This window comes from Schistocerca cancellata, chromosome 12, assembly GCF_023864275.1.
Source record: "Schistocerca cancellata isolate TAMUIC-IGC-003103 chromosome 12, iqSchCanc2.1, whole genome shotgun sequence".
Classification (NCBI taxonomy): domain Eukaryota; kingdom Metazoa; phylum Arthropoda; class Insecta; order Orthoptera; family Acrididae; genus Schistocerca; species Schistocerca cancellata.
The window spans coordinates 134,485,956-134,510,915 of record NC_064637.1 but is presented as its reverse complement, the minus strand read 5'-3'; the positions used below and the strand labels follow the sequence as shown (position 1 = coordinate 134,510,915).

At 39.3% G+C, this 24,960-nt stretch overlaps 1 protein-coding gene across 1 annotated transcript; it reads left to right on the top strand.

Moving 5' to 3' along the window:
• The first annotated feature begins 74 nt into the window (after positions 1-74).
• On the top strand, positions 75-21,671 carry LOC126109724 (guanosine-3',5'-bis(diphosphate) 3'-pyrophosphohydrolase MESH1). Its single transcript, XM_049914778.1, has 3 exons — positions 75-302; positions 9,925-10,124; positions 20,870-21,671. The coding sequence occupies exons 1-3, from the start codon at positions 134-136 to the stop codon at positions 21,095-21,097; spliced, it is 597 nt and encodes a 198-aa protein (XP_049770735.1). The 5' UTR covers positions 75-133; the 3' UTR covers positions 21,098-21,671.
• Positions 21,672-24,960: the final 3,289 nt, after the last annotated feature.

Below are 24,960 nucleotides of genomic sequence, written 5' to 3'. Positions count from 1 at the left end.
AGATGCACAAAATTGTTTATCCTAAAGAGTCATCAATAAACTATTTGAGTTTCTAGTTGGGGCAGTGTTTCTTGATTACGCACCTGAAGTTGAAATTCGTTGGTAGAGTCTTTGGTGTTATTGTGCAGCCTCAATGTACTGTAGCTGCAAATTGCATTCTTTGAACATGTCGACGAGAGGAGAGGAAGCAAGTGGTGATGTTACCGCTAAACTTATCCAATGCACCAATTTTGCAGCGGTGAAACATAAAGACCAGAGAAGGAAAGACCCAGAAAAAACTCCGTATATCAATCATCCAGTCGGTATGAACTGTCATTATGTATTTCTCTCGCAAATGTGTTTATCGGCGTCCACACAGTAATGTTCTTACAGAACCACAACAGCAAAAGTTTAAAAAAAACTAACGTTTTGAGTTACTTATAATACAGACTCCGTTGGCCTTATGAAATAGCGTTAACTTTGTCGTAATGAGCCGAAATAATACTCTTGCCCATGAAAAATACAGTGCTCAGGCTCAGGAGAGTTAATTTTATTTGACTGCTTATTCGCTATGCATGTTGTTTGTATCTTTATTTATAAAACCGCCAGCAAAATGTAAATCTATATTTATTTATTTATTTATTTATTTGTCCATATAAATCTCTTTTTAAGTACATATATTGTACACAGGATATTGGACAGAAAACATTTTTTGGCTATTGGATTTTCAAATATCAAACATAAATTTTTATGACAAATTGGATCTATACAGTTAATAATTACAAATTTTTGAAATACTGTATATTTATAACTTATTTCTACAATTAAAGATTTTGGACAGAAAACATTTTTTGGCTATTGGATTTTCAAATTTCAAACATAAATTTTATAAATTTTTATGACAAATTGGATCTATACAGTTAATAATTACACATTTTTGAAATACTGTATATTTATAACTTATTTCTACAATTAAAGATACAAATTACATTTTTTCTTGCATAAGATACTGTGAGACCGAATAGTAGCAGTTTTTCAGAAGGTAGGATGTCAGACTTTTTAAAGCTTTGTAGTTCAGTAAGAGATTTTATATGTCTTGGTAATCTGTTGTAAAGTTTTGTTCCTGCATGATATACACCTTTTTGGCATAATGTGGTGTTACAATGATTGACATGTATGTCACTGTCTGACCTGGTACTGTAATCATGGACACTTTTGTTTTGAGGAAAAAGGTTTTCTTTTCTCAGTATGCTTTTTTTGACATGCGTGACTATTTCCAGTATATAAATGCAGGGAAGGGGTAGGATCTTTAGATTTTTAAAGAAAGGTTTGCATGATTTTCTGCTGCTCACTTGTCATTATTCTTATAATTGCCTTTTGTTTCCTGAAAACTGTTATGGCCTGATGTACATTTCCCCAGAAAATGATACCGTACTTCAGTATTGAATGTACACGAGCAAAGTATACAGCCCTAACTGTTTCTGCACTTGTACTGTTACAGAGAATTCTTACCACATAGCTCATTTTTGCTAGTTTTGAATTTAGGGCTGTGATATGAGTGTTCCATTTAAGATTTTCCTGGATATGAATCCCAAGAAATTTAGTTTCATTGACAGAACTAATGTTTTGGTTATCTATACATATTACAGGTTGTGCCGGATTTTTATTTTGATCAGTGTGGAAATTCATTAGTACAGTTTTTTGGGGATTAATTATTAGCCTGTTTCTGGTAGTAGATGAATCTACTACGCAGAAAGGCTTGAATTCTGCACACCATATGCAGGAAAGGATTTTCTATGTCCTGTAGGGGCAATAATTGCCAAAGTGTTGAAACTGAGGCCACAGTTCGATGATACTGGTTCCCTAAGTATCAGTCCTTGCTAAAACATATACTAGGCCTACTGCTGTATAGAGGACCGTATCCACCTCTGTATACATGTCCTGCCTTATGAAGAATGTAGTCAACAATCATCAGTTGGGCAGGCCGCAGTCAGTTAATTATGTGTAATAGTGAGATTGTTGCAATGAATTTTCATACCCAACCATTTGAGATTTCACATAAATCCATTGTTTTCCCCAAGGACGATCAAGCACAAAGTACCCTCTAACAAAATTTTTTGGAATTTGGCTGCGAGACAAACTGAAATGGATTAAAGATACTGAGTATGTTAATAGTTAGCTAAGTTTAAGATACTATGGCATAAGAGTGTTACAGGCATGCCCTAGTATGGAAACTGTTAAACATGCTTAAATTCAGACACATCCCATCCAGCAGTATTCAGTATGATTAAAGTTCAAAAGAAAGCCATTTAATAAATGGAAGTAAAATAATGGTGTAAATCTACTTTGATAGAACTTTGTTTTTGCTGCTAAGCATTTGTATTAAAGAAACCATTTTAATTTAGAAAACAAATGCAGTAGATAATTTGAATGAAATTCCTTTCTCAACAAACTTGTGGGGGGAAAAAACACACACACACACACACACACACACACACACACACACACACACACAGAGAGAGAGAGAGAGAGAGAGAGAGAGAGAGAGAGAGAGAGAGTCACATGCACAAGCTTGTCTCACTACATTGGGCTCAGGAAAGAGCTGGCAGTCGACTGAGCACTATGTAGGAAGACAAACCTTGTGTGTGTGTGTGTGTGTGTGTGTGTGTGTGTGTGTGTGTGTGTGTGTGTGTGTGTGTGTGTTCCATCCTACAAGCTTGCTGAGAAAGGAATTTAATTCCAAAAGGTAGGAAAGCAAAGCTCTGTAACTTTTGTTTGTGTACCTGTCGATGACGCAGCACTTCTGCCTTTTGGTGAGTCATTTCCTTTATTTCTAAATAATTCGTTTTTCTCGCGTAGAACTTTCCTTACATTATAATCTGTTTGTGTATTATTTTGTATAGTTTATTTTTTATTATTAAGAGTAACTGTGATTGATTTATCATTCATCTGTTGTACAATGTACGTTGTGCAGAAGTTTTCAGTGGTTGGTACAATGCCTTGTATTGAGATAACATAGTTAATTTTGTACAGTATTTGTTGTTGTCATAATCAGTACTAAGACTAGTTTCATGCAGCTCTCCACACTAGTTTATCCTGTTCCAGACTCATCTGTGCAATTTGAATCTGTTTACTTTATTCACCCTTTTGTCTCCCTCTACAGTTTTTACCCTCAACTCTTCCCTTCATTAGCAAATTGATATTTTCTTCACATCTTAGGATGAGTCCTAGTGACCAGTCCCTTCTTTTAATCAACTTGTCACACATTTTCTTTTTTTCCCAATTCACTTCTGTACCTCCTCATTAGCTATTCACTCTACCCATCTGATCTTCAGCATTCTTCTGTAGTACTGCATTTTGAAAGCTTCTATTCTCTTCTTGTCAGAACTATTTATTGTCCACATTTCACCTGCATGCAAAATTACTCTCTACACACATACCTTCAGAAAAGACTTCCTAACACTTAAATTTATATGAGAAGTTAACAAATTTATCTTTTTCATAAATGCTTTTCTCATTCCAGCCAATCTGCATTTTATATCCTTTCCGCTTTGGCCATCATGAGTTATGTTGCTGCCCAAATAGCAAAACTCATCTTCTACTGTTGATATCTTGTTTCCTAATATAACTCCTTCAGCATGACCTCATGCCCTTCAACTACACTCCATTACCCTTGTTCTACTATTGCTGATGCTCACCTTATAACCTCCTTTCAAGAAGCTGTCCATTGCGGTCAACTGCACTTCCAAGCTCTTTGCTGTCTCAGACAGGATTAAAATGTCATCAGCAAAACTCGTAATTTTATTTCTTCTCTGTGAACTTTAACTCCTTTCCTATATTTCTTCAGGCTTTGCTTTACTGCTAGCTCAACGTACAGATTAAAAACACGGGGATTGGCTACAGTCGTGTCTCCCTCATTTCTCAACCACTGCTTCCATTTCATCACCATCAGATCTTAAAATTGCAGTCTGGTGACATACAAGTTGTAAATAATGTTTGTCCCTTTATTTTGTCCCTGCTATTTTAGATTTTAAAGTTTTTATTGTTCTTTCATTTATTCATATAACATTTTTAATTTTAAACAATTATGGAAAGGATAGATTGCGGATATAGAGAAATGTTCGATATGACTAGTTGGCTTTGACTAGTCACAGGAAACGTACTACAAGTTCCATAAACAATATGGTGTCTATAACATGATGTTATTGGCAATGTTTTCAAACAGGCGAAGGTATAAATCAATCTGCAACCACCATCAGGTTGCTTTAGTGCCACATTGGCCAATTTTGCCATCTCACAAACTGTCACCTTGCAGCCTAACCTAGACCCCGGGCAAAGCTACAACAAATCGGTGTTATCACAACCAGTTTTATTTCGTCCCCCCCCCCCCCCAATCGGCATCACCAACTAAGTGCAAAATTGTGAATATATACATCAAAAGGTGACATAACAGCAGCCACCGACATTGTCACTGGCCAAAGCCAACGACTCGTATGGAACATTCCTCTTGACCCTAGATTGCTAATCATCATAAAGACAACACACTGAGTTGCAGGCAGGCACATTGAAAAGATTCTTACACATTTAGCTTTAGCCAGGGCATTCCTCAGAAAAGAAAACAAAACAAATCACCAGACACATTCACACAAGCGAGCACACCTCATACACACTTGGCCACTATATCCTTCTGGAGATAGTTGTAATGTGTGTGTGAGATGTGCTTGCTCATGGGAAAGTGTGTGTGTTTTCCTTTTCTAAAGAAAACTTTAGCCAAAAGCTTATGTGTAATGGTCTTTTTGTCTTGCCTGTGTGCAACTCAACTTTGTCTTTACTGTAAGTAGCAATCTATCCTTCTCATAACATTGTTTACATTCTAAATAGATCATTTTGAAACATGAAATACCAAGCAAGGATTCCCTTTGCCAAAGCCTTTCTGCATTCCATCCATTTCAGATTGCAGACTACTTTCATCCCCAAGATTTAAATCTTGTTCTACACATTCTAATTCAGTGTCATTGACTTTTAATTTACTACCAGTGTGTTTCTTATTAAATTAGGAAGTTCATACACTTTTGTTTTCTGAACGTTCTGATGTCATTGAGAGAATCATTGGCTTTTCTTGTCATCTGTGTTGATTTTTTATCTGTGATCTGTGTGGTGGTGATGTCAACAAACAGTAATTTTTCCAAATTTTGACACACCTCAGGAAATCATTAAGAAAGATAAGGAGAAGGAGCGAGCCTGATATGAGGGTTGGAACTTAAATAGTGGCAACTAGTTATTCACAACCTATACAAAAGAGTTACATGTTTGCACTTGTTACTGTCCTTCAAAGTAATCACCAGCGTTGTGTAGAACCCATTGCCTGTGATGTGGAAGGCATACTATGCTGTTAGCAGAGCCTCTTCTGTTGATAGTGCGAATGGAGCGGTCTACTGCCTGTCGAATCTCTGGAACAGTTCTAAAGCGAATGCTACGAAGTGGTTCCTTCATCTTCAGAATCAAATCAGTCACTACAGAAGCATGCTGATGATTAGATGGGTCGATCGCGTAACTAATGAGGAAGGACTGAACAGAATTGGAGAGACAAGAAATTTGTAACACAACTTGACAAAAGAAGGTATCAGTTGATAGGAACAATCTGTGACATCAAGGGATCACCATTTTAGTACTGGAGGTAAGTGTGGGGATGAAAATTGTAGAGGGAGACTAAGAGATGAATACTGTAAGCAGATTCAGAAAGTAATAGGTTGCAATAATAGTCTTCTACCAGTAATCTTTTTGAAGAATGTGAAATTCCAATTTGTTCACTTTGTTTTCCAGGTAAGACTCAGATGATAGGATAATGGACGCGTCCGATTCCACCCCTCTGCTCTGAGCAATAACGTCACCAATATGGCTGAAAGACCATTCACAACTACTCCCATACTGCTCCTAAGACATCATCACGTAAATATGACAACAAACACAAAAATAGATCGAAAAGCCACCAAACAGATATTCCTCCAAAAATATAATGAAACTAATGGGACAAGTGGAGGAAATTGGTGGTTTTTGGGTGTGGACAAACTAAGTATAAACACATGCCACTACACCAAATGACAAAAAACACTAAAATGACAAGACCCCACAACTTCCCCAAATTCCACTACACACAAAATCCACTGGAATCGATCACTTCCTTTGACCTATATAGGTCAACAGAAACAACCTATACCACACTATAATTCTCAAAAATTTCTCCACCACCACACTTGATCCTACCACAAAAAAAAAGAAAAACCCTAGAAAATCAAAATTGGGATCAAACACTTCCCATGACCTGTTATCCTTACGACACCTCCAGCTGTCTCTGGTCAGAGACGCTGGAACTTTAGTAAGCCTCATTTCTTCACGACACACTGAACACTTAACAACTTCAGCCAACAGGCCAAATAGCTGAGGAAATTTTATTGGGGACAACACGCTGTCCCCCATCATTGCCGACAACCGAAAACTGTTAACTTTGTCAGCCATATACATACCTACCAAAGACATAAACAAAGCAATTTACCAAAATTCACACACGACAAACAGAAAAAAAAACTAGAATAATGTTAGCTTAACAAAACCAAAATCGTTAACTCACTGAAAAATATTCCGCTGAAAGTACAGTCACTACCGATACCACACACGTGCAATGCTACCACGCAAATGAACCCCATACGTCACATAACACACTACCCATAAATGCACCACCAGAGAAAACCACAGACTGCAACAATACGCCACCTATAAACACACCACACACACAGACTAAACCCAAAACATCACCTAACACACAGAGAGCACTACCGATCACATCATAATGACACCTACAAACACACCGCTCTCACAAACTAAACTACGTGACATGGTGACGTCACACACCACAACAGCCTTACATCACAGGTCAAAGCCAACGGGTGGAATCGGACGCTTCCGTTGACCCCAGATGACTCATTTGCCACATCTTTTATTTACGATATCTCTAATTTATCTAATAAGATTATATGCTCAACAGTGTCAAATGTCTTTGACAGTTGTAATTAATGTGAGTTACGTGGTCACTTCGTCAACTGCTTCAAGAACAACTTTCATGCATTGTCCTTTTTTATGTCATAGCTGCTGTAAATTTTGGCACAACATCTGTGCAGAATTTTTGTGTTTATTCATCTGTAAGCTGTTTATGGTAGCAAGTATTTTACTGTTACAAATATCAAACTTCTTTGTTATTGTAAGTGCTCCATCTTCATGTTTTTTTTTTTTTTTTTTTTCCTGTATATGTAGTACAGTATATTAATAATTATGTTGTCATGAAGCCCATGTCGTTGTGAAAATGCAATATGTTTTTTAGCCTTCATTAAGTCAGTTCAACAGTTTAAAAACAGCAACACTAGAAGGAGAAGAGTCTTGCACTGAGTCTAAGTGAGTGAGACATTCTGCCATAAAAAATCTTTAACCTGCTGCTTAATGATGTGGCATATTTTTCACTGAGGAAGTATATTATGATCATAAAACTCATTCCAGATAATAGCCATAAGTAATGATCAAGATCCATAGAACACGTAAATAGCTAAACTGAGCTGTGATAAAAGTAAAAGAACTTTATACTTTTTATGTTTACACATTACAATAACTAAAAAACTTACCCAAACGTTTGAATGTACACATACTGAAGTGCATAAAACAATTCCCAGTCAAAAGTAGCCAAGTAGTATCAAAACAAATACAGTTTTGCAAAGCTTTCCATTGATCACACAAGAGCACTCACGTGCAAAAAGTCATATTCCGTGTAACGCTCATAATATGTGACACAGTTACTAATGACCACATCATTTGGATTTGCTAAAAAATTTATCCCAGGAGTAGGAGTTGGCCACCTATAAATCTTGTACCGTTCTCTTAAACTTACTTTACACATAGTTCAACTTTCTAAGGCAAGAGACAAGTTACTGAATGTTTGTTCCTGAAAAACTGATATGTTCCTGGACAAAAGTGGGTGACTGTATTTATGAAGATTTTTCTTGTTCCTAGTATTGCTTGAGTGACATGAGCTCTTTATTTAAATGAGTATATAACAAATTTCACTAAAGCATATATATACTAGGAAGCAGTAGCAAGTGGAATATGACTGAAAGCAGTTACTCATTGCACCAACCAATTTCAGGCTTGCTTGTTTGTATGGCCATCGTCCGCAGCAGCTGTTAACATCTGTTATTGTAAGTTGTATGTCTTGAGCTGACTGTAATCAAATTCAAAAGAATTATACTAGACACTTTTTGCTTTGTAAATAAAGGCATTTTCTGTGGTATTTTGTAAATTGGATACACACGTTTGTTTATTTTTTGATTGTTTCAGGTTAAAAACAGCAGTTTCTTTATAAAGTTGGCCTGCAAGCTACTTACGGTGTTTACATAATCTGGCTCAAAAATGGCTCTGAGCACTATGGGACTCAACTGCTGAGGTCATTAGTCCCCTAGAACTTAGAACTAGTTAAACCCAACTAACCTAAGGACATCACACACATCCATGCCCGAGGCAGGATTCGAACCTGCGACCATAGCGGTTCCAGATTGCAGCGCCAGAACCACGCGGCCACTTCGGCCGGCACACAATCTGCTCCTTCCCTTCTTGCTAGCAGTGGTTGGTATCGACTGACTTCATTTCATATCTGCACCGTGCTGATTTTGGCATTTTGCATTATTTCCTGCACTGCGCTGTGCCCAGTGATGAATGAAATACATTTGAGAAACTCAGTTGTAAATAGTGCAGCGCAGAAAATAACACATAATGCTGAAACCTGCCAAGTGCAGATATGAAATGAAGCCAGTAGACACCATCCACTGCTAGCAAGAAGGGAAGGAGCAGATTATGTAAAGAAACACCAAATGTACAAACATGTGGATCCAATTTACAGACTACCACAGAGATGCTTTGTAAATAAAAGTGAAACACGTCTGGTATAATTCTTTTGAATTAGATTGCAGTCAGCTCAAGACAGATAACATTTAATAACAGAATTTCAAGTTTCTTCAGACGTTACTGTGATTAACATGCTCAAATGCTTTTGAGAAGACACAAATAATTACAATAGCTTAAATTTTGTCATTTAAATATACATAGCTGTTGCAATCGTAGACTAGTAACTTGCTTTAAATATTCAGAAATGCCCACGTCACAAAATGAGAAAGACCTAAAATCCTATGATAATATCAGCAGGAACAAACTAGTACAAACACCTGTGCATAAGAATCTGTAGGAATATGAAATGGAATGATGATGTAGCCTTCAGCTGCAGGTAAAGCTGGTGTTAGAGATTGGTTTGTTGTTAGAATACTAGGAAATGAGATTGCTTACAAAATAGTCATTTGATCTATCTTGGAATACTGTTAAAGTGTGTGTGGGACCCAAACCAAATAGGACTAACAGGGGATATTGAAGATATACAGAGAAGAGCAGCAATAATGGCCACAGATTTGTTTGATCAAGGGGAGAGTGTCTCAGAGATGCTGAAGAACCTGAACTGGAAAACTCTTGAAGATAGATGGGAAGTGCCCACAAGAAAGTTTACTTACAAAATTTCAATAACCAGCTTTAAATACTGAATCTAAGAATATATTACAGCCCTCTATGTTTCTCTCGTGTAGGGATCATGAGGGCAAGATTAACTACAGAGTGTACAGAGGCATTTGAGCAGTATTCTTCCCCTGCTCCATATGTGAAGGGGTCAGGAAGAAACCTAATAATTTGTACAATGCAAAATGGTCTCTGCCATGCACTTCATAATAGTTTGCAAAGTATGGATGTAACTGTAAATGGATAGCTAGTAGAAAACCTCTTCATATGTCTCTTAGTTTGTACATGAAAGCACATTAGAATGTGCACTACAATTGAAGCATTAAAAACTAACATTCCATATTACAGGTGTAGCATACATCTTGACACATGAAGGTAGTGTCACAGATGTGGAGGTCATTATGGCCGCTCTGCTTCATGACACCGTTGAGGATACAGACACATCATTTGAAGAAATTGAGGAGCTGTTTGGACAGAGAGTGACATCTCTTGTGCGGGAAGTCACAGACGACAAAAGCTTACCAAAGGAGGAACGAAAGAGACAGCAGGTAACATAAAGCTAATTATGTTTTGTAGAATGACCGAAGTGCGTTCTTTATATCCTGTGTATGATATTTTTTATGACAGAATGCTGAAATACTGAACTCGGTCTTCAGAAATTGTTTCACCATGGAAGACCATAATGCAGTTCCTCCTTTCAATCGTCACATTAATCCCAAAATGGTGGATATTGAGATAAAGGATTGTGGAATAAAACATTGGGTAAAACTGGTCAGCAGCACCTCCCCCATGAACCATGGACCTTGCCGTTGGTGGGGAGGCTTGCGTGCCTCAGCGATACAGATGGCCGTACCGTAGGTGCAACCACAACGGAGGGGTATCTGTTGAGAGGCCAGACAAACATGTGGTTCCTGAAGAGGGGCAGCAGCCTTTTCAGTAGTTGCAGGGGCAACAGTCTGGATGATTGACTGATCTGGCCTTGTAACATTAACCAAAACGGCCTTGCTGTGCTGGTACTGCGAACGGCTGAAAGCAAGGGGAAACTACAGCCGTAATTTTTCCCGAGGACATGCAGCTCTACTGTATGATTAAATGATGATGGCGTCCTCTTGGGTAAAATATTCCGGAGGTAAAATAGTCCCCCATTCGGATCTCCGGGCGGGGACTACTCAAGAGGACGTCGTTATCAGGAGAAAGAAAACTGGCGTTCTACGGATCGGAGCGTGGAATGTCAGATCACTTAATCGGGCAGGTAGGTTAGAAAATTTAAAAAGGGAGATGGATAGGTTAAAGTTAGATATAGTGGGAATTAGTGAAGTTTGGTGGCAGGAGGAACAAGACTTTTGGTCAGGTGATTACAGGGTTATAAATACAAAATCAAATAGGGGTAATGCAGGAGTAGGTTTAATAATGAATAAAAAAAATAGGAGTGCGGGTTAGCTACTACAAACAGCATAGTGAACGCATTATTGTGGCCAAGATAGACACAAAGCCCATGCCTACTACAGTAGTACAAGTTTGTATGCCAACTAGCTCTGCAGATGATGAAGAAATAGATGAAATGTATGACGAGATAAAAGAAATTATTCAGGTAGTGAAGGGAGATGAAAATTTAATAGTCATGGGTGACTGGAATTCGTCAGTAGGAAAAGGGAGAGAAGGAAACATAGTAGGTGAATATGGATTGGGGGGAAGGAATGAAAGAGGAAGCCGCCTTGTAGAATTTTGCACAGAGCATAACTTAATCATAGCTAACACTTGGTTCAAGAATCATGAAAGGAGGTGAGCACGATGTATGAGACAGGCGAAATACCCTCAGACTTTAAGAAGAATATAATAATTCCAATCCCAAAGAAAGCAGGTGTTGACAGATGTGAAAGTTACCGAACTATCAGTTTAATAAGTCACAGCTGCAAAATACTAACGCGAATTCTTTACAGACGAATGGAAAAACTGGTAGAAGCCGACCTCGGGGAAGATCAGTTTGGATTCCGTAGAAATGTTGGAACACGTGAGGCAATACTGACCTTACGACTTATCTTGGAAGAAAGATTAAGAAAAGGCAAACCTACATTTCTAGCATTTGTAGACTTAGAGAAAGCTTTTGACAATGTTGACTGGAATACTCTTTCAAATTCTGAAGGTGGCAGGGGTAAAATACAGGGAGCGAAAGGCTATTTACAATTTGTACAGAAACCAGATGGCAGTTATAAGAGTCGAGGGGCATGAAAGGGAAGCAGTGGTTGGGAAAGGAGTGAGACAGGGTTGTAGCCTCTCCCCGATGTTATTCAATCTGTATATTGAGCAAGCAGTAAAGGAAACAAAAGAAAAATTCGGAGTAGGTATTAAAATTCATGGAGAAGAAGTAAAAACTTTGAGGTTCGCCGATGACATTGTAATTCTGTCAGAGACAGCAAAGGACTTGGAAGCACAGTTGAACGGAATGGACAGTGTCTTGAAAGGAGGATATAAGATGAACATCAACAAAAGCAAAACGAGGATAATGGAATGTAGTCAAATTAAGTCGGGTGATGCTGAGGGAATTAGATTAGGAAATGAGACACTTAAAGTAGTAAAGGAGTTTTGCTATTTAGGGAGTAAAATAACCGATGATGGTCGAAGTAGAGAGGATATAAAATGTAGACTGGCAATGGCAAGGAAAGCGTTTCTCAAGAAGAGAAATTTGTTAACATCGAATATAGATTTAGGTGTCAGGAAGTCGTTTCTGAAAGTATTTGTATGGAGTGTAGCCATGTATGGAAGTGAGACATGGACGATAATTAGTTTGGACAAGAAGAGAATAGAAGCTTTCGAAATGTGGTTCTACAGAAGAATGCTGAAGATAAGGTGGGTAGATCACATAACTAATGAGGAGGTATTGAATAGTATTGGGGAGAAGAGAAGTTTGTGGCACAACTTGACTAGAAGAAGGGATCGGTTGGTAGGACATGTTCTGAGGCATCGAGGGATCACAAATTTAGCATTGGAGGGCAGTGTGGAGGGTAAAAATCGTAGAGGGAGACCAAGAGATCAATACACTAAGCAGGTTCAGAAGGATGTAGGTTGCAGTAGGTACTGGGAGATGAAGAAGCTTGCACAGGATAGAGTAGCATGGAGAGCTGCATCAAACCAGTCTCAGGACTGAAGACCACAACAACAACAACAACAACAACCACGGTCAGCAGCAGAAAGACAACTGGACCAGATGAGATAACCTGTTCTGTTGAGATAAGCAGAACAACTTTCTCCCCTTCTAGCAGTATTTTATTGTAGGTCACGGGAGCCATGAAGGGAACTTAGTATTTTGAAAAAAGTGCAGGTCATTCTTGTTTTCAAGATATGCCATCAGATAGGTGATGTGATGTTCCCCTGTGGTGGCAATTTGTCAGTGAGCTGTGATAGTCAGATATTATGTAGCTCACATTTTATTTCTTGTGACTACGGGTACTGAAAGGATCGGGCTGCTGTTTCAGATTCTATACGGTAAGTGCTGGAAGCCAAAAATTTAGCACAACCACCAGGTGCGTAAATTAATACAGCAGTTCTCAGATATGTATCCCATATATTTTTCAACTCAATCACAGTAGTAACAATAAATGAAATAGCCTCAGGTTGTAGTTATGGTGCTACAAATTTTACTGATAATAGATTTTGATGCCTCATATTTCATCCTGGTGCACCTGTGTGCGTACTAAAAACATTTTTTTTAATTACATACATCAGTGCATACACAACATAATTTCTTGTAGAGTAAACATTGTCAGCTAATCAGTGCACCTTTTTCAAGATTAGGTTAGAGGTATGTGCTAAATCCTAATATAAAGGGATTATAATTAGTAATAGTGAATACCAATACTAGCTCTGCAATATTTTCTGTCTTTAAATGTTTGTCAGTACGCATTGATATTACTCAATTTCAAAATGAAGTTAACCTCTATGTATTGGCAGTGCATAGGTGTTCTCTAATATACAAAACAACTTTATAGTGTTGCCAGTGACCTGTACACTGACCACGAATAAATATTAAGTGCGCAAGTACACCGAGGTATGATGATGACTATGTATGCACCACAGGTTTACATGTTTGAAATATGAAATTGTTAGTATTCACCTATGGTAATGTCAAAAGACAGATGATCAAAAATTTTCCATTTGAGGGTGTTACTGCAGCATATATGCAACATTGTGCAACTCTGATGTGAGTGTATAAACAATAACATTTAGGCAAGAAATCAGTGTGGGCATTTGCGTCATTCCAGTGTGTATGCAGTAAATGCAGAAACGTGAACTGTGGTGAAGTTACTACCAAATACACAGGAGTAGGACCAACATATTGTTCTTTTCTTGCCTTCTGGAGAACAAACACCAGTAGACAGTCATCAGAGAATGAAGAATGTGCAAGGGGCAGCAAGTCCGTTGAAAACCACCGTTGTATGATGCCAATTGCGATTAGGGGTTCTGCTGCTTCATGATAATGCACAACCCAATGTCGCAAATGTCTTAATGCAGAAGTTACACAAACCCTAGTGGGAGACACTTGAGCACCTGCTCTACAGTCCCGCTCTCTCCTCTGTGTGACTATCACATCTGTGATCCCTTAAAAAAAAAAAAAAAAAAGCCTTGAAGGGTCAGTGATTCCTGGAGGATGAGGATGGGCAGCAGGCAGTGACAGACTTCTTCATGCAGCAGGACATCTTGTTTTACAAAACGAATATCTTCAACTTGGGGCATCGTTAGAATGATCAGGTCATTTACTCGTGGTGGTATTTCCTGATTGGCATACGAATTCTGGCCTGTACGGCCTTCTAACAGAAACTTTTTTATCGCCCCTTGTATTTTCTGCCTCACATTGTTGACATTACACATTGTTACTACTCACTTTTCTGGTGAATTGAACCTAAAAGTGTTGGGAGCGTAACTACTGTATTAGAAAAACCAGGGCTGCCGCAGGTTCAGGAAATCAGGGAATATCAGGCAATTTCAAACATGTCAGGGAAATTTGGAAAAAAAAACTGAAAAAATCTCGTTTTTGTCTCAATAGATGAATTTATTTTTTTTTTTTTTTAACTGAGGTGTCTTGTCATCACTGGCTGGGTGCAGCTGAGTACATTCACCACTTCCCTTCTTGCCATTAGCCTAGCAGCTGCCAACGAGAGGCAGGGAGGTGTGAGGAGTTGTTTGTTTGGATCTGATTCTGAGAGACTGTAGACACAGCTGCTGGAGACAGCGGTCATGTAGGCACAAGTTGTGTCTGAATGAAAGTGTGTGCACTCTCGTTTTCTGACAAAAGCTGTGGCTTAAAATATAATTGTGAGAATGTGATAATCATTTCTATGTGCCTGTCTGTGGCTCATCAATCGTCTGTATGGTTGGTTGCTACCGATCCTCATTATTATTGATTCTCAGAGCATTTGAACTAGTTATCTGTTGCATGGATTGATCACCGTGCTCTCATTTCATCATCATGTTGTCTGTGGCTCATGAATAGCTGGCCACAAGAGTGGATTTTGGTGACAGGCCAAAACTGCTGGCCATTTCTGTGGGTATCTGTAATGGATCGGGCCCGCTGATCTGAAACCATTTGGTTCCAACTAACATGCACACCCTGCCTGTCAGATCTAGTCTCGCCGATTAGCCCACAGGCCGGGTCTGTTTGTGTGTGGCGTAATGCAGGAGATTTTCATAATATGAGGACCCAGGACTGTGGTGCTACTCAGCAAGCCAGAGACTATGAGCGATGGATTTCAGGAACTGTAACTGTCTTACCACAAGCACGTTGTAGAGTGTGGTGTTTTATAAACTTTTATTTATTTTACAACATTTTGGCACTTCAAAAGTAGTTTATATGGTAGAAAGTATGGACAACAAGAAGAAGAAAGTTGTGTCAGTCGCTGATGGTTTGTACGTTAGGTACTCATATATTTCTCGAAATAAAAATCACACAATACCTGTAAAATAATAGATATAACATAGTGGGTCTATAACTGACAATAACGAACATAGTAGAACCAACATTCTATTGGCAGTCACCTACAGTGTCGGTTTACACAATCGTTCCCCACCTTATACACTTCTTTCAAGAGGCCTACTTTTTTCTGAGGTTGTTTCTGAAATCAGTGAAGGCATTTTAAGTCTGTCTTGCAGCTCCAAAGAAATGTGTAAATTTGTCACCAAATGTGTTTTGTTTTATTGAAATAAAATAACATCAGTGGTCTTAATGAAACACATATACCATTCTACTTGCTTTCTCCGTCTAAAAACAGTTAATTACAAAAGATGTTGATGTTAGTACTTAAGGTTTTTGCTCACACCAGGAAACACCATCTGCTAGCAAGTTTTTTTTTTTTTTTTTTTTTTTTTTTTTTTTTTTTTTTTTTTTTTTTTCCTCATTTGCAATATTGTATCTTGTAATAAAGCTGCAAAAGGCAGATTGTCAACTTGTGTCTTAACTTATCCTTGAGATCTCCAAATTTGTCAGGGAAAAATGCTAGAACTTGTCTGGATATCTGGGAAATATGAGGGAATTTCACTTGGGGACACTGGTGGCAACCTTGAAAAAAAATTGTGATATTAAATCAGTCTTTATAATGGCCATGAGTAAATATTAAGACACACCTTTAACAGGTCAACTGGGTAGGTTACAACATATACTTTGCAAGAAACTATTTTATGTTCTATATGCAATGACATATGTAATCTTAAAAAAGATTTTTATTGTGGGCACAGGTGCATCTGAGGATGAGGCTTCGAAATGATTATGCACTGCAGCCTGAGGCTATTTTATTTGTTATTACTATATGCGGCTGCATTCCCACCAATCACTATGACAGATAATGAAGATATGTCAGTTAGAGTACTTTACACATCTACATCTACATCCATACTCCGCAAGCCACCTGACGGCGTGTGGCGGAGGGTACCTTGAGTACCTCTATTGGTTCTCCCTTCTATTCCATTCTCGTATTGTTCATGGAAAGGAGGATTGTCGGTATGTTTCTGTGTGGGCTCTAATCTCTCTGATTTTATCCTCATGGTCTCTTTGCAAGATATACGTAGGAGGGAGCAATATACTGCTTGACTCTTTGGTGAAGGTATGTTCTCGAAACTTTAACAAAAGCCCATACCGAGCTACTGAGCGACTCTCCTGCAGAGTCTCCCATTGGAGTTTATGTATCGTCTCCATAACGCTTTCGCGATTACTAAATGATCCTGTAACGAAGCGCGCTGCTCTCCATTGGATCTTCTCTCTCTCTCTTCTATCAACCGTACCTGGTACGGATCCCACACTGCTGAGTAGTATTCAAGCAGTTGGCGAACAAGTGTACTGTAACCTACTTCCTTTGTTTTTGGATTGCATATCCTTAGGATTCTTCCAATTAAACATTAAACAGTTCTTTAGAAGAAACAGTCCAGAATTGCTTGATTCCCAACCTCAGTGTAACTGTACAGTTGACAGTTCAAAATACAACAGAAAAAATCAGTTTTGGCAGATCTCTGAATGTCTTTTGTTCATTGTGGTGTAGTCAGCATTGTCATGACACACTGTTTAATTCATGTCACACACCACTTCTCCAACACAGGACATTGTAGCACAGAACAAATGCAATGTCCGAATGTACTGCAATTCATGATAATGCTATTATCACTGTCTTACCTTGAATATGTCCGAAATCCATCCACACTCTTTCACATGCAAAAAATGACAGAAACCTCCAACAGTTTTTGGGTCCAAACTATTTAACTAATAAATGGTTCCTAATAGGTCTCTATCAGTTTTGTTGATCTGTTGTAGAATTATGAAACATTTTTTATTCTCACATGTTGTAAAGTTCTCAGAAAATGAAAATCTCGTCTATATAAATCGGGCTGAAGCCCTCAAACAGAGATCTCGAGAAACTCTGTTCACGCTGTTCGCCAACGAGATCCAGAGCTCTGTAGAATAAGGCCCTCAGTTGATGCCATGTATCTTGATTTCCAGCATTTGATATAATTCTGCATTGTATTTTAGTGTTCAGAATATTAACTTACTGAGTATTGAACCAGGTTTGTGTTTGATACATAGTGTGTGATACTTTTTATTGGCACTCATCATACTGTTGGTGTATACGATCCTCCACCTCCTTTACTCCTTTTCCTCTTCTTTAAAATTTTGTAGCTTAGTTTTTATTAGGTTTTAGTCCACAGCTGGAATAGCATATAGAAATACTTCATCTCTTTGTATCCCCTGTTTCTTTACATTCTCATTTGTGTAATGTTTGTGGGTCAGGTACCACATGTGTTCATTGGTCCACCATTTCACCATACTTGAATCAACTGAAATTGCTGTGACATGAAAACATTAGTCTGCTTGTATGTGCTACACTGTGGAGGCAGAATCACTTGTTCTGAAAACTGCAGGTAACAGCTTGAAGATTGCGTCTCCACTAACGTGCAGGCAGGGCCTGTGAGTTTGCAGAATCAGTCAGAAGTATCCGTGGTCCAATGCTACAATCCACTCGGGTGTGGCCAGCTTATGCTAACAGAAAACTAAGTGCTGTAGAATCATTTTGTGTGCTTGCAGGAAATCAACAAACATTTGGAAAACTTATTGCAAAATCCATTACTAGTCACCTTGTACATCTCTCTCTCGTCAAACTAGACCATATTTAGTGCCCATAAGCTCAGATATCCTTCCTGAAATCGTGATATTTAGTACCCTGTTGAGAGAAATGAATGTCATGTATGTTACATGTGTCTATGACCTACATAAGTACTATCAGGCAGTGGAGCAATTCAGAGTATATAGAAAAGTATTTCATTTTAGATTAAGATGTTGGTGGGCTTCAACATGCTCTGTTCATTTGTAGTATTTACCAAGACTGGCATGTCCGAGCAAACAACTTTGACTGTGTTCGAGAAGTATCTGCATTGTTTCTGACACTTCATTTTATGAATTACATATATGGAACAATTTGACTAATCTGTTGATGCTCATTGCATCTCATGGCATTGTTTTGGATGGCAATGGAACATATGAGTAAAGCATTTATGAATTAAAGTAATCATTCAACATTGATTATTGAAAGCAGTTACCTGAGTAGACAGAAGTGGGAAGGGGATAAGGAAAGATGCACGAAGCAATAAAAGGGTAGCAGGTAGGTATTTTGCCAGATGATTCAGTAGCTGCACATCAAGACAAAAGAGTTCAGAGGATAGAGCATATAAGGCAGAGGTGAAAAGAATTCAGATGATGAGCCCAACCCTACCACGAGTGCTACAGCCCCCAAAGTTGGCTGGCACACTTTCCCTACTGCCACGTGAATGCTGTCTCAGTGCAAGGTGGGGGAAGAGGGGAAAGCTGCAAGTGCACTGCATTTAAATAGCAGGGCAGTCTCACTGCATGCAACTTAGTTTTATATTGCACATTTCTCAACAACACAGATAAACAAATTTAATTGTTTGTGGTGCTGAAAACATAATATTATTTTTATCTGGTACAAAGTGTCAGTATATGGACAGATGCAGACAATTGCACTCAGGTATAATTATGACTTATTTATGTGATTCTTCAGTTTCTCCTGGCGTATTTCTTGCTCGAACAGTCCACGAGTGTACTGGCGGTCCTTAGTGTCCAACAGGCACAATATTTTGGTGATCAGACATGTCACCATCGTCAGCACACCTGACGGTGGCGACACGTCTGATCACTGAAATATTGTGCCCGTTGGACACTATGGACCAGCAGTACGCCTGAGGACTGTTGGAGCATGGCTTATTTAGTTTTGTAATCAAAACGTTTTTCACACACACGTGCTCCTTCAAACATTGTTGCACTTTTGCAATCTCATTATGGAGATGTGGAAACTCTTCCTCAGGAAAGCAATGTAGACGTCGTGGACAGTTTTAACATCAAAGGGATTTGTCTTCAAAATGGGAATCAACTTGCAGATCAATCTTTCACATCTGCTCATGCACAGGGGTAGTTTCAACTGAAATGGGAATCAGTATCGAAAACAGATGTAAGACTGACTGACAATGACCTCAAAATGTTTAGAAAACTATCGTTGTATTCTTTCAAAGCCACGATGAATTCTTCAGACCTCATGTTTTCTGTAACACAAGTGAGCTTAGGGAATGGGACTGTTTTTGACAGAATGTGTTCTGTCTATAATGTGATTTTCCTTTTAAATGCATCCCCATCAAATTGGAAAGAAAGTTGTTTCTCACATTGCAATGTCTCACTGCGGATAGTGTGCAGTCAAGTGCAGTTAAAATGCAAGGTCTGCAATCCATTCCGGACATTCTAATTTTCATTCCTGCACTCTTCTTTCATTCCTTCAGAGCAAGTTTCAAATTGAAAAATCATTCCAGGCATGCCTCTTGACTTGACCAAGATACTTTGCAGTAATGTATAAAGTCTCCGTACACTTTGTTCAGTTTCATTGAAAACTGTTGCAGCTGACAGTGGAATAATATGTGCGACTTCAGAAATTTTACTATTTTCAGCACCAACTTCTTCACACATTGTATGCTAGCAAATTTAGCACAAAGGGCTTCTTGATTACGTATAATTACTTTCTCTTTCATTATCAACTAAATCTTTAAATTCTTTCTGCGGGCTATTGTAAAATCATTTCACAGTGAATTTGTGGTATCCGTCATTTATGCAGAAATTCTAATCTCTCTTTTGTCATTCCCATTCATTTGTTTAAGGCTTCTGGCATCACTAGATGCCTCTTTTTGTGCAAATAGCCACTGCACCTCTGACCGTCCTGAGTACCGTGAAGAAAAAGCGAAGGATAAATAGCACTGACACTAAGATACTGTCAAACTGAAGAGTTTTGCGGACCGAAAAATACCACACTGCAATACGCAGTGAAGTGTCATGCTGTGCCAGGTATGCCCCAAAAGGATCAAAGCCAAAGAGGCCAGGCCTCAGCCAACACAAAACCTACACGTGCGAAGTTTGGCATGCCACGGCCAGCAGTGATATAGGAGATAGGGAGAGGGAGGGAAGGAAAGGAGAGGAAGGAGGTTGTGGTGGAGAGGAAGACAGAGAAGGGGAGAGTAAGGAAGAGGGTGGATGATGTGGAGGGAGGGGGGTGGGAGGAGAGAGTTGTTGTTTACATGAAGTTTTATGGATTTATTGTAGAACATGTATTAAAATAATATTTTATAGTTGAATTGAATTTAAAATGTGTCAGTTATTTTTCGTACCCTCCTAGGGGTAATTTTAGTGGTTTTTACCTCCTCTCAAAGTGTTAAATTTTAATTCAGTAAATTTTGACAAAATTGTTTTGCCTACCAATTACAGGTGGTGCACGCACCGACATCTAGTCCTGGTGCAAAGTTGATCAAGCTGGCAGACAAACTGTACAATCTGAGGGACCTGGAACGTGCGACGCCAGATGGCTGGTCAGAGAAAAGGGTCCACGAGTACTTCGTGTGGTCGAGGGATGTGGTGCGGGGCCTGCGCGGCTCCAATGCTGCACTGGAGGCGGCTCTCGATAAAATATTTCGGAGCCGAGGCATCGATTTGTGATTTGCGGTGATTGCTTACAAAGTAGTCTTATGCTGCAGTAACAGATATCGGGATTGTGCTGTGACAGTGTTTCCTGGAAACCAAAGTCTCTGCTACTGAAACTGAAGCATAAAATTGGTTGTGTTGCTACTGCCATGTGTGCTGGACAAAATAGTACAAATTAACAAATAAGGCAATACTTTTCCTTTGTATGATGGTGCTGTTTCAGTGTGTGGGAATGGTTCTCCCTTCACTATGTGGTTTCTTTGTACTTGAAATACTTTACTGTGTGCATGCTGCTATTAAAACCGGAATGTCTCAGTGCAAAACAGATTGTAATTTGTATTTGTTGAGATTTCTATTTTACCAGATGTTAAATAAATGAAAATACTCTGGACTTATGTAATGAAATAATTACCAGGATGATTGGTACAATGCAGTGCTGGTGTCATTTCATAAGAAAAATAAATACATTCCTATTGTAAACATTTATAAAATGGATATTTGAATAAACATTTTGAAATATATATACAGCAGTGACAATTTGCTACATCAGTGTAAATAGCATTAATACAAATTTAGCCTCCTGAGCGAGATGACACAATAGTGCATTGCGTTTATATTCAAGAGAATGCTGGTCTGAATCTCTAGGTTTACATTTAAGGCAAATAAATACTTTGGTCAACATTCACTATGATTTGCTTTGAACAAATATGTCAAATAAAGGCAAAATAGTCTCTCTCTCTCTCTCTCTCTCTCTCTCTCTCTCTCTCTCTATATATATATATATATATATATATATATATATATATATATATATGGTTATAATAGAAGGTAACATTCCATGAAGGAAAAATATACCTAAAAACAAAGATGATGTGACTTACCAAATGAAAGTGCTGGCAGGTCGACAGACACACAAACGAACACAAACATACACACAAAATTCAAGCTTTCGCAACAAACTGTTGCCTCATCAGGAAAGAGGGAAGGAGAGGGAAAGACGAAAGGATGTGGGTTTTAAGGGAGAGGGTAAGGAGTCATTCCAGTCCCGGGAGCGGAAAGACTTACCTTATGGGGAAAAAAGGACAGGTATACACTCGCGCACACACACACATATCCCTGTATATGTGTGGATGGATATGTGTGTGTGTGCGAGTGTATACCTGTCCTTTTTTCCCCATAAGGTAAGTCTTTCCGCTCCCGGGACTGGAATGACTCCTTACCCTCTCCCTTAAAACCCACATCCTTTCGTCTTTCCCTCTCCTTCCCTCTTTCCTGATGAGGCAACAGTTTGTTGCGAAAGCTTGAATTTTGTGTGTATGTTTGTGTTCGTTTGTGTGTCTGTCGACCTGCCAGCACTTTCATTTGGTAAGTCACATCATCTTTGTTTTTAGGAGACCACTCCTGAGTAATAAACTTCGTGAAACCAAGCGGACTCCCACCAGGTGGCATTCCTCACGCTGCCTCTCCCAGCACAGGAATCTAGCATTCTCTGCCATCTTTGTATCAACCATACCAAGCTGACCCTTGGTTTTTTACTCTGAGCCCCCCCCCCCTTTGCAGTTGTGGGGTCCCCCCTTTACCCCTCACCACAGTGATCCGTAGTTTGCTGAACTCCTGCCACCCTTTGGCATTTCGTACTAAATATGTGCTCTCACCTTTCTTCTCCTGGGTGTTTAGCGGATGATCCTTGCACAGCTATGTCCATCCTCAGTTGGTTTTCTTCACGAAAGTGATTTGTCCTCCCAGATTTATGTACGTGAATTTCCTTCTGGAATTGGTGTCTGTTAGGGTAGGTGTCAGCTTGGGAGGTCTTCAGCCTCACCTCTATGCCGGCCAGGTTTTTACCCCCTTTTCCCTACATTTTGTGTGGTCTTTTGTGCCATTTTTTCCCCCTTTCTTGTGTCTTTTCCACCTTGGGTTGCCACGTCGTGTGACAGTCACGGCATGGTGTGGGGACTGGGATGGGTCAGTGGCAGTACTGGTACCTCGTTGTGTGTAGCGCCTTTGGGATGCCCCCTTCTCTTCCTGCTGGCCCAACATTTTTTTGCCTCTTTGTTTGCACATTTTCTTTCCCCATTGACTGTACTGTAATGCTTGTGTTGTTCCTCCCTTAGTTTGTCACCTTTGGTATGGGACTGATGACCTTGCTGTTTGGTTCCCCCCACCCCAATCAACCAAATAACCATCTATTTGCATCATGTACTTGACGTGGTCATGAATGCTGTTCAGTTGTTGCAAGAACTCTTCCATTTTTACATGGCCATTGGGCCACACAAGAAAGGTATTATCAACATAACAATAAAAGAAATTTGTTGGAACAATGTCAAAGGCAATGTCCTCAGAATTCTTCATAAATATATTTTCTTATGGATGGAGCTAATGGACTTCCCATTGCCACAACGTCCATCCCCTTTGGACACAGTCCAGCATGTAAGAAACATGACTACATCAAGACTTGCTCAAGCTATCATGTTAAGTTGGATGTTTGGTATGTCCATATGAGAGAATGAGACGAGGAGCAGGAGTTGTCAAGCACATATGATTTCAGTTTGTGTTTGAAGTTAATCTTATTATTTATTAATTTTTTTATATCACTGGATAATATGACATAAATACTTATTCTTGCCCTCCCTACTCTACAAACCTTAGTCAATTTTTGGCTTTATCAAGTAAACTGCTCAACAGCATTCTGTCCTTGGCATCTTCTTCCGTTGCTCCAAGCATCTGAAGATTCTTGGCCACTTGGTCCCTTCATCTTATTTTTGGTTCGCCTAAAGGCCTACACCAACAGCCTTGCCGCAGTGGTAACACCGGTTCCCGTCAGATCACAGACGTTAAGTGCTGCCAGGCTGGGCTAGCACTGGGATGGTGACCATCCGGTCTCCCAAGCGCTGTTGGCTGAGCGGGTTGCACTCAGCCCTCGTGAGGCAAACTTAGGAGCTACGTGAATGAGAAGTAACGACCCCTGTCTCGGAAATTGACATATGGCAGGGAGAGAGGTGTGCTGAGCACATGCCCCTCCATCTCCGCATCCAGTGATGCCTATGAGCTGAGGATGACAAGGCAGCCGGTCAGTACCGTTAGGCCTTTGCTCTTCAGGTGTCTTCTCCAACACTTCTCTCAATCTTCTATAAATGTGGCTGGTCCATCGTAGCCTCCTTGTCTTAGCTTGTGCAACTGTGGTTCATTATATACCTCCCTGAGCTCCCCGTTGTTTCTTCTTCACCATCCTCCTCCCTCACAAATTTGTCCAGATATCTTCTGCAGGATTTTATTTTTGGAAACCATTATCTTTCTCTCTGTATACTTACAGCAACAAAACTAATCAATTATTTATAATATGATGTAAATGGATAGATAAAAAATCTATTCACCAAGTGGTGGCAGGGTGCATGTGCGTGTGTGCCCACACACACACACACACACACACACACACACACACACACACACAAGGATTTAACTTTTACAAGCTTTAGGAGCCAGTGGCTCCTTCTGGCAGACGAGTTGAAGGGGAAAGAAGAGGGCAAAAGAAAACGACTGAAGAGGTTTAGGGAAAGAGGTGCAGTTCAGAAAAGTCACCTAGAACCCTGTGTCAGGGGAGACTTACCAGATGGGATAAGTAGGAAAGATAGATTGTTGGGGATTGCACTGCACAAGATTTGAAAACTTGAGAGCTTAAAGGTGGAAGATGGGGTAATATGCAAGACAGAATTACTACTAAAACATCATGGCACAAGTTAATAAGAGTGAAAAGCTAAGTGCATTGTATGTAACAGATGTGGGAGGGGGATGGCAAAGACTAGACAAGTCAGAAAATGAAAGATTTAGAAGACTAAAATGAAGTGAAGATGGGAACAGCTAATGTGAAGAAATGCTGA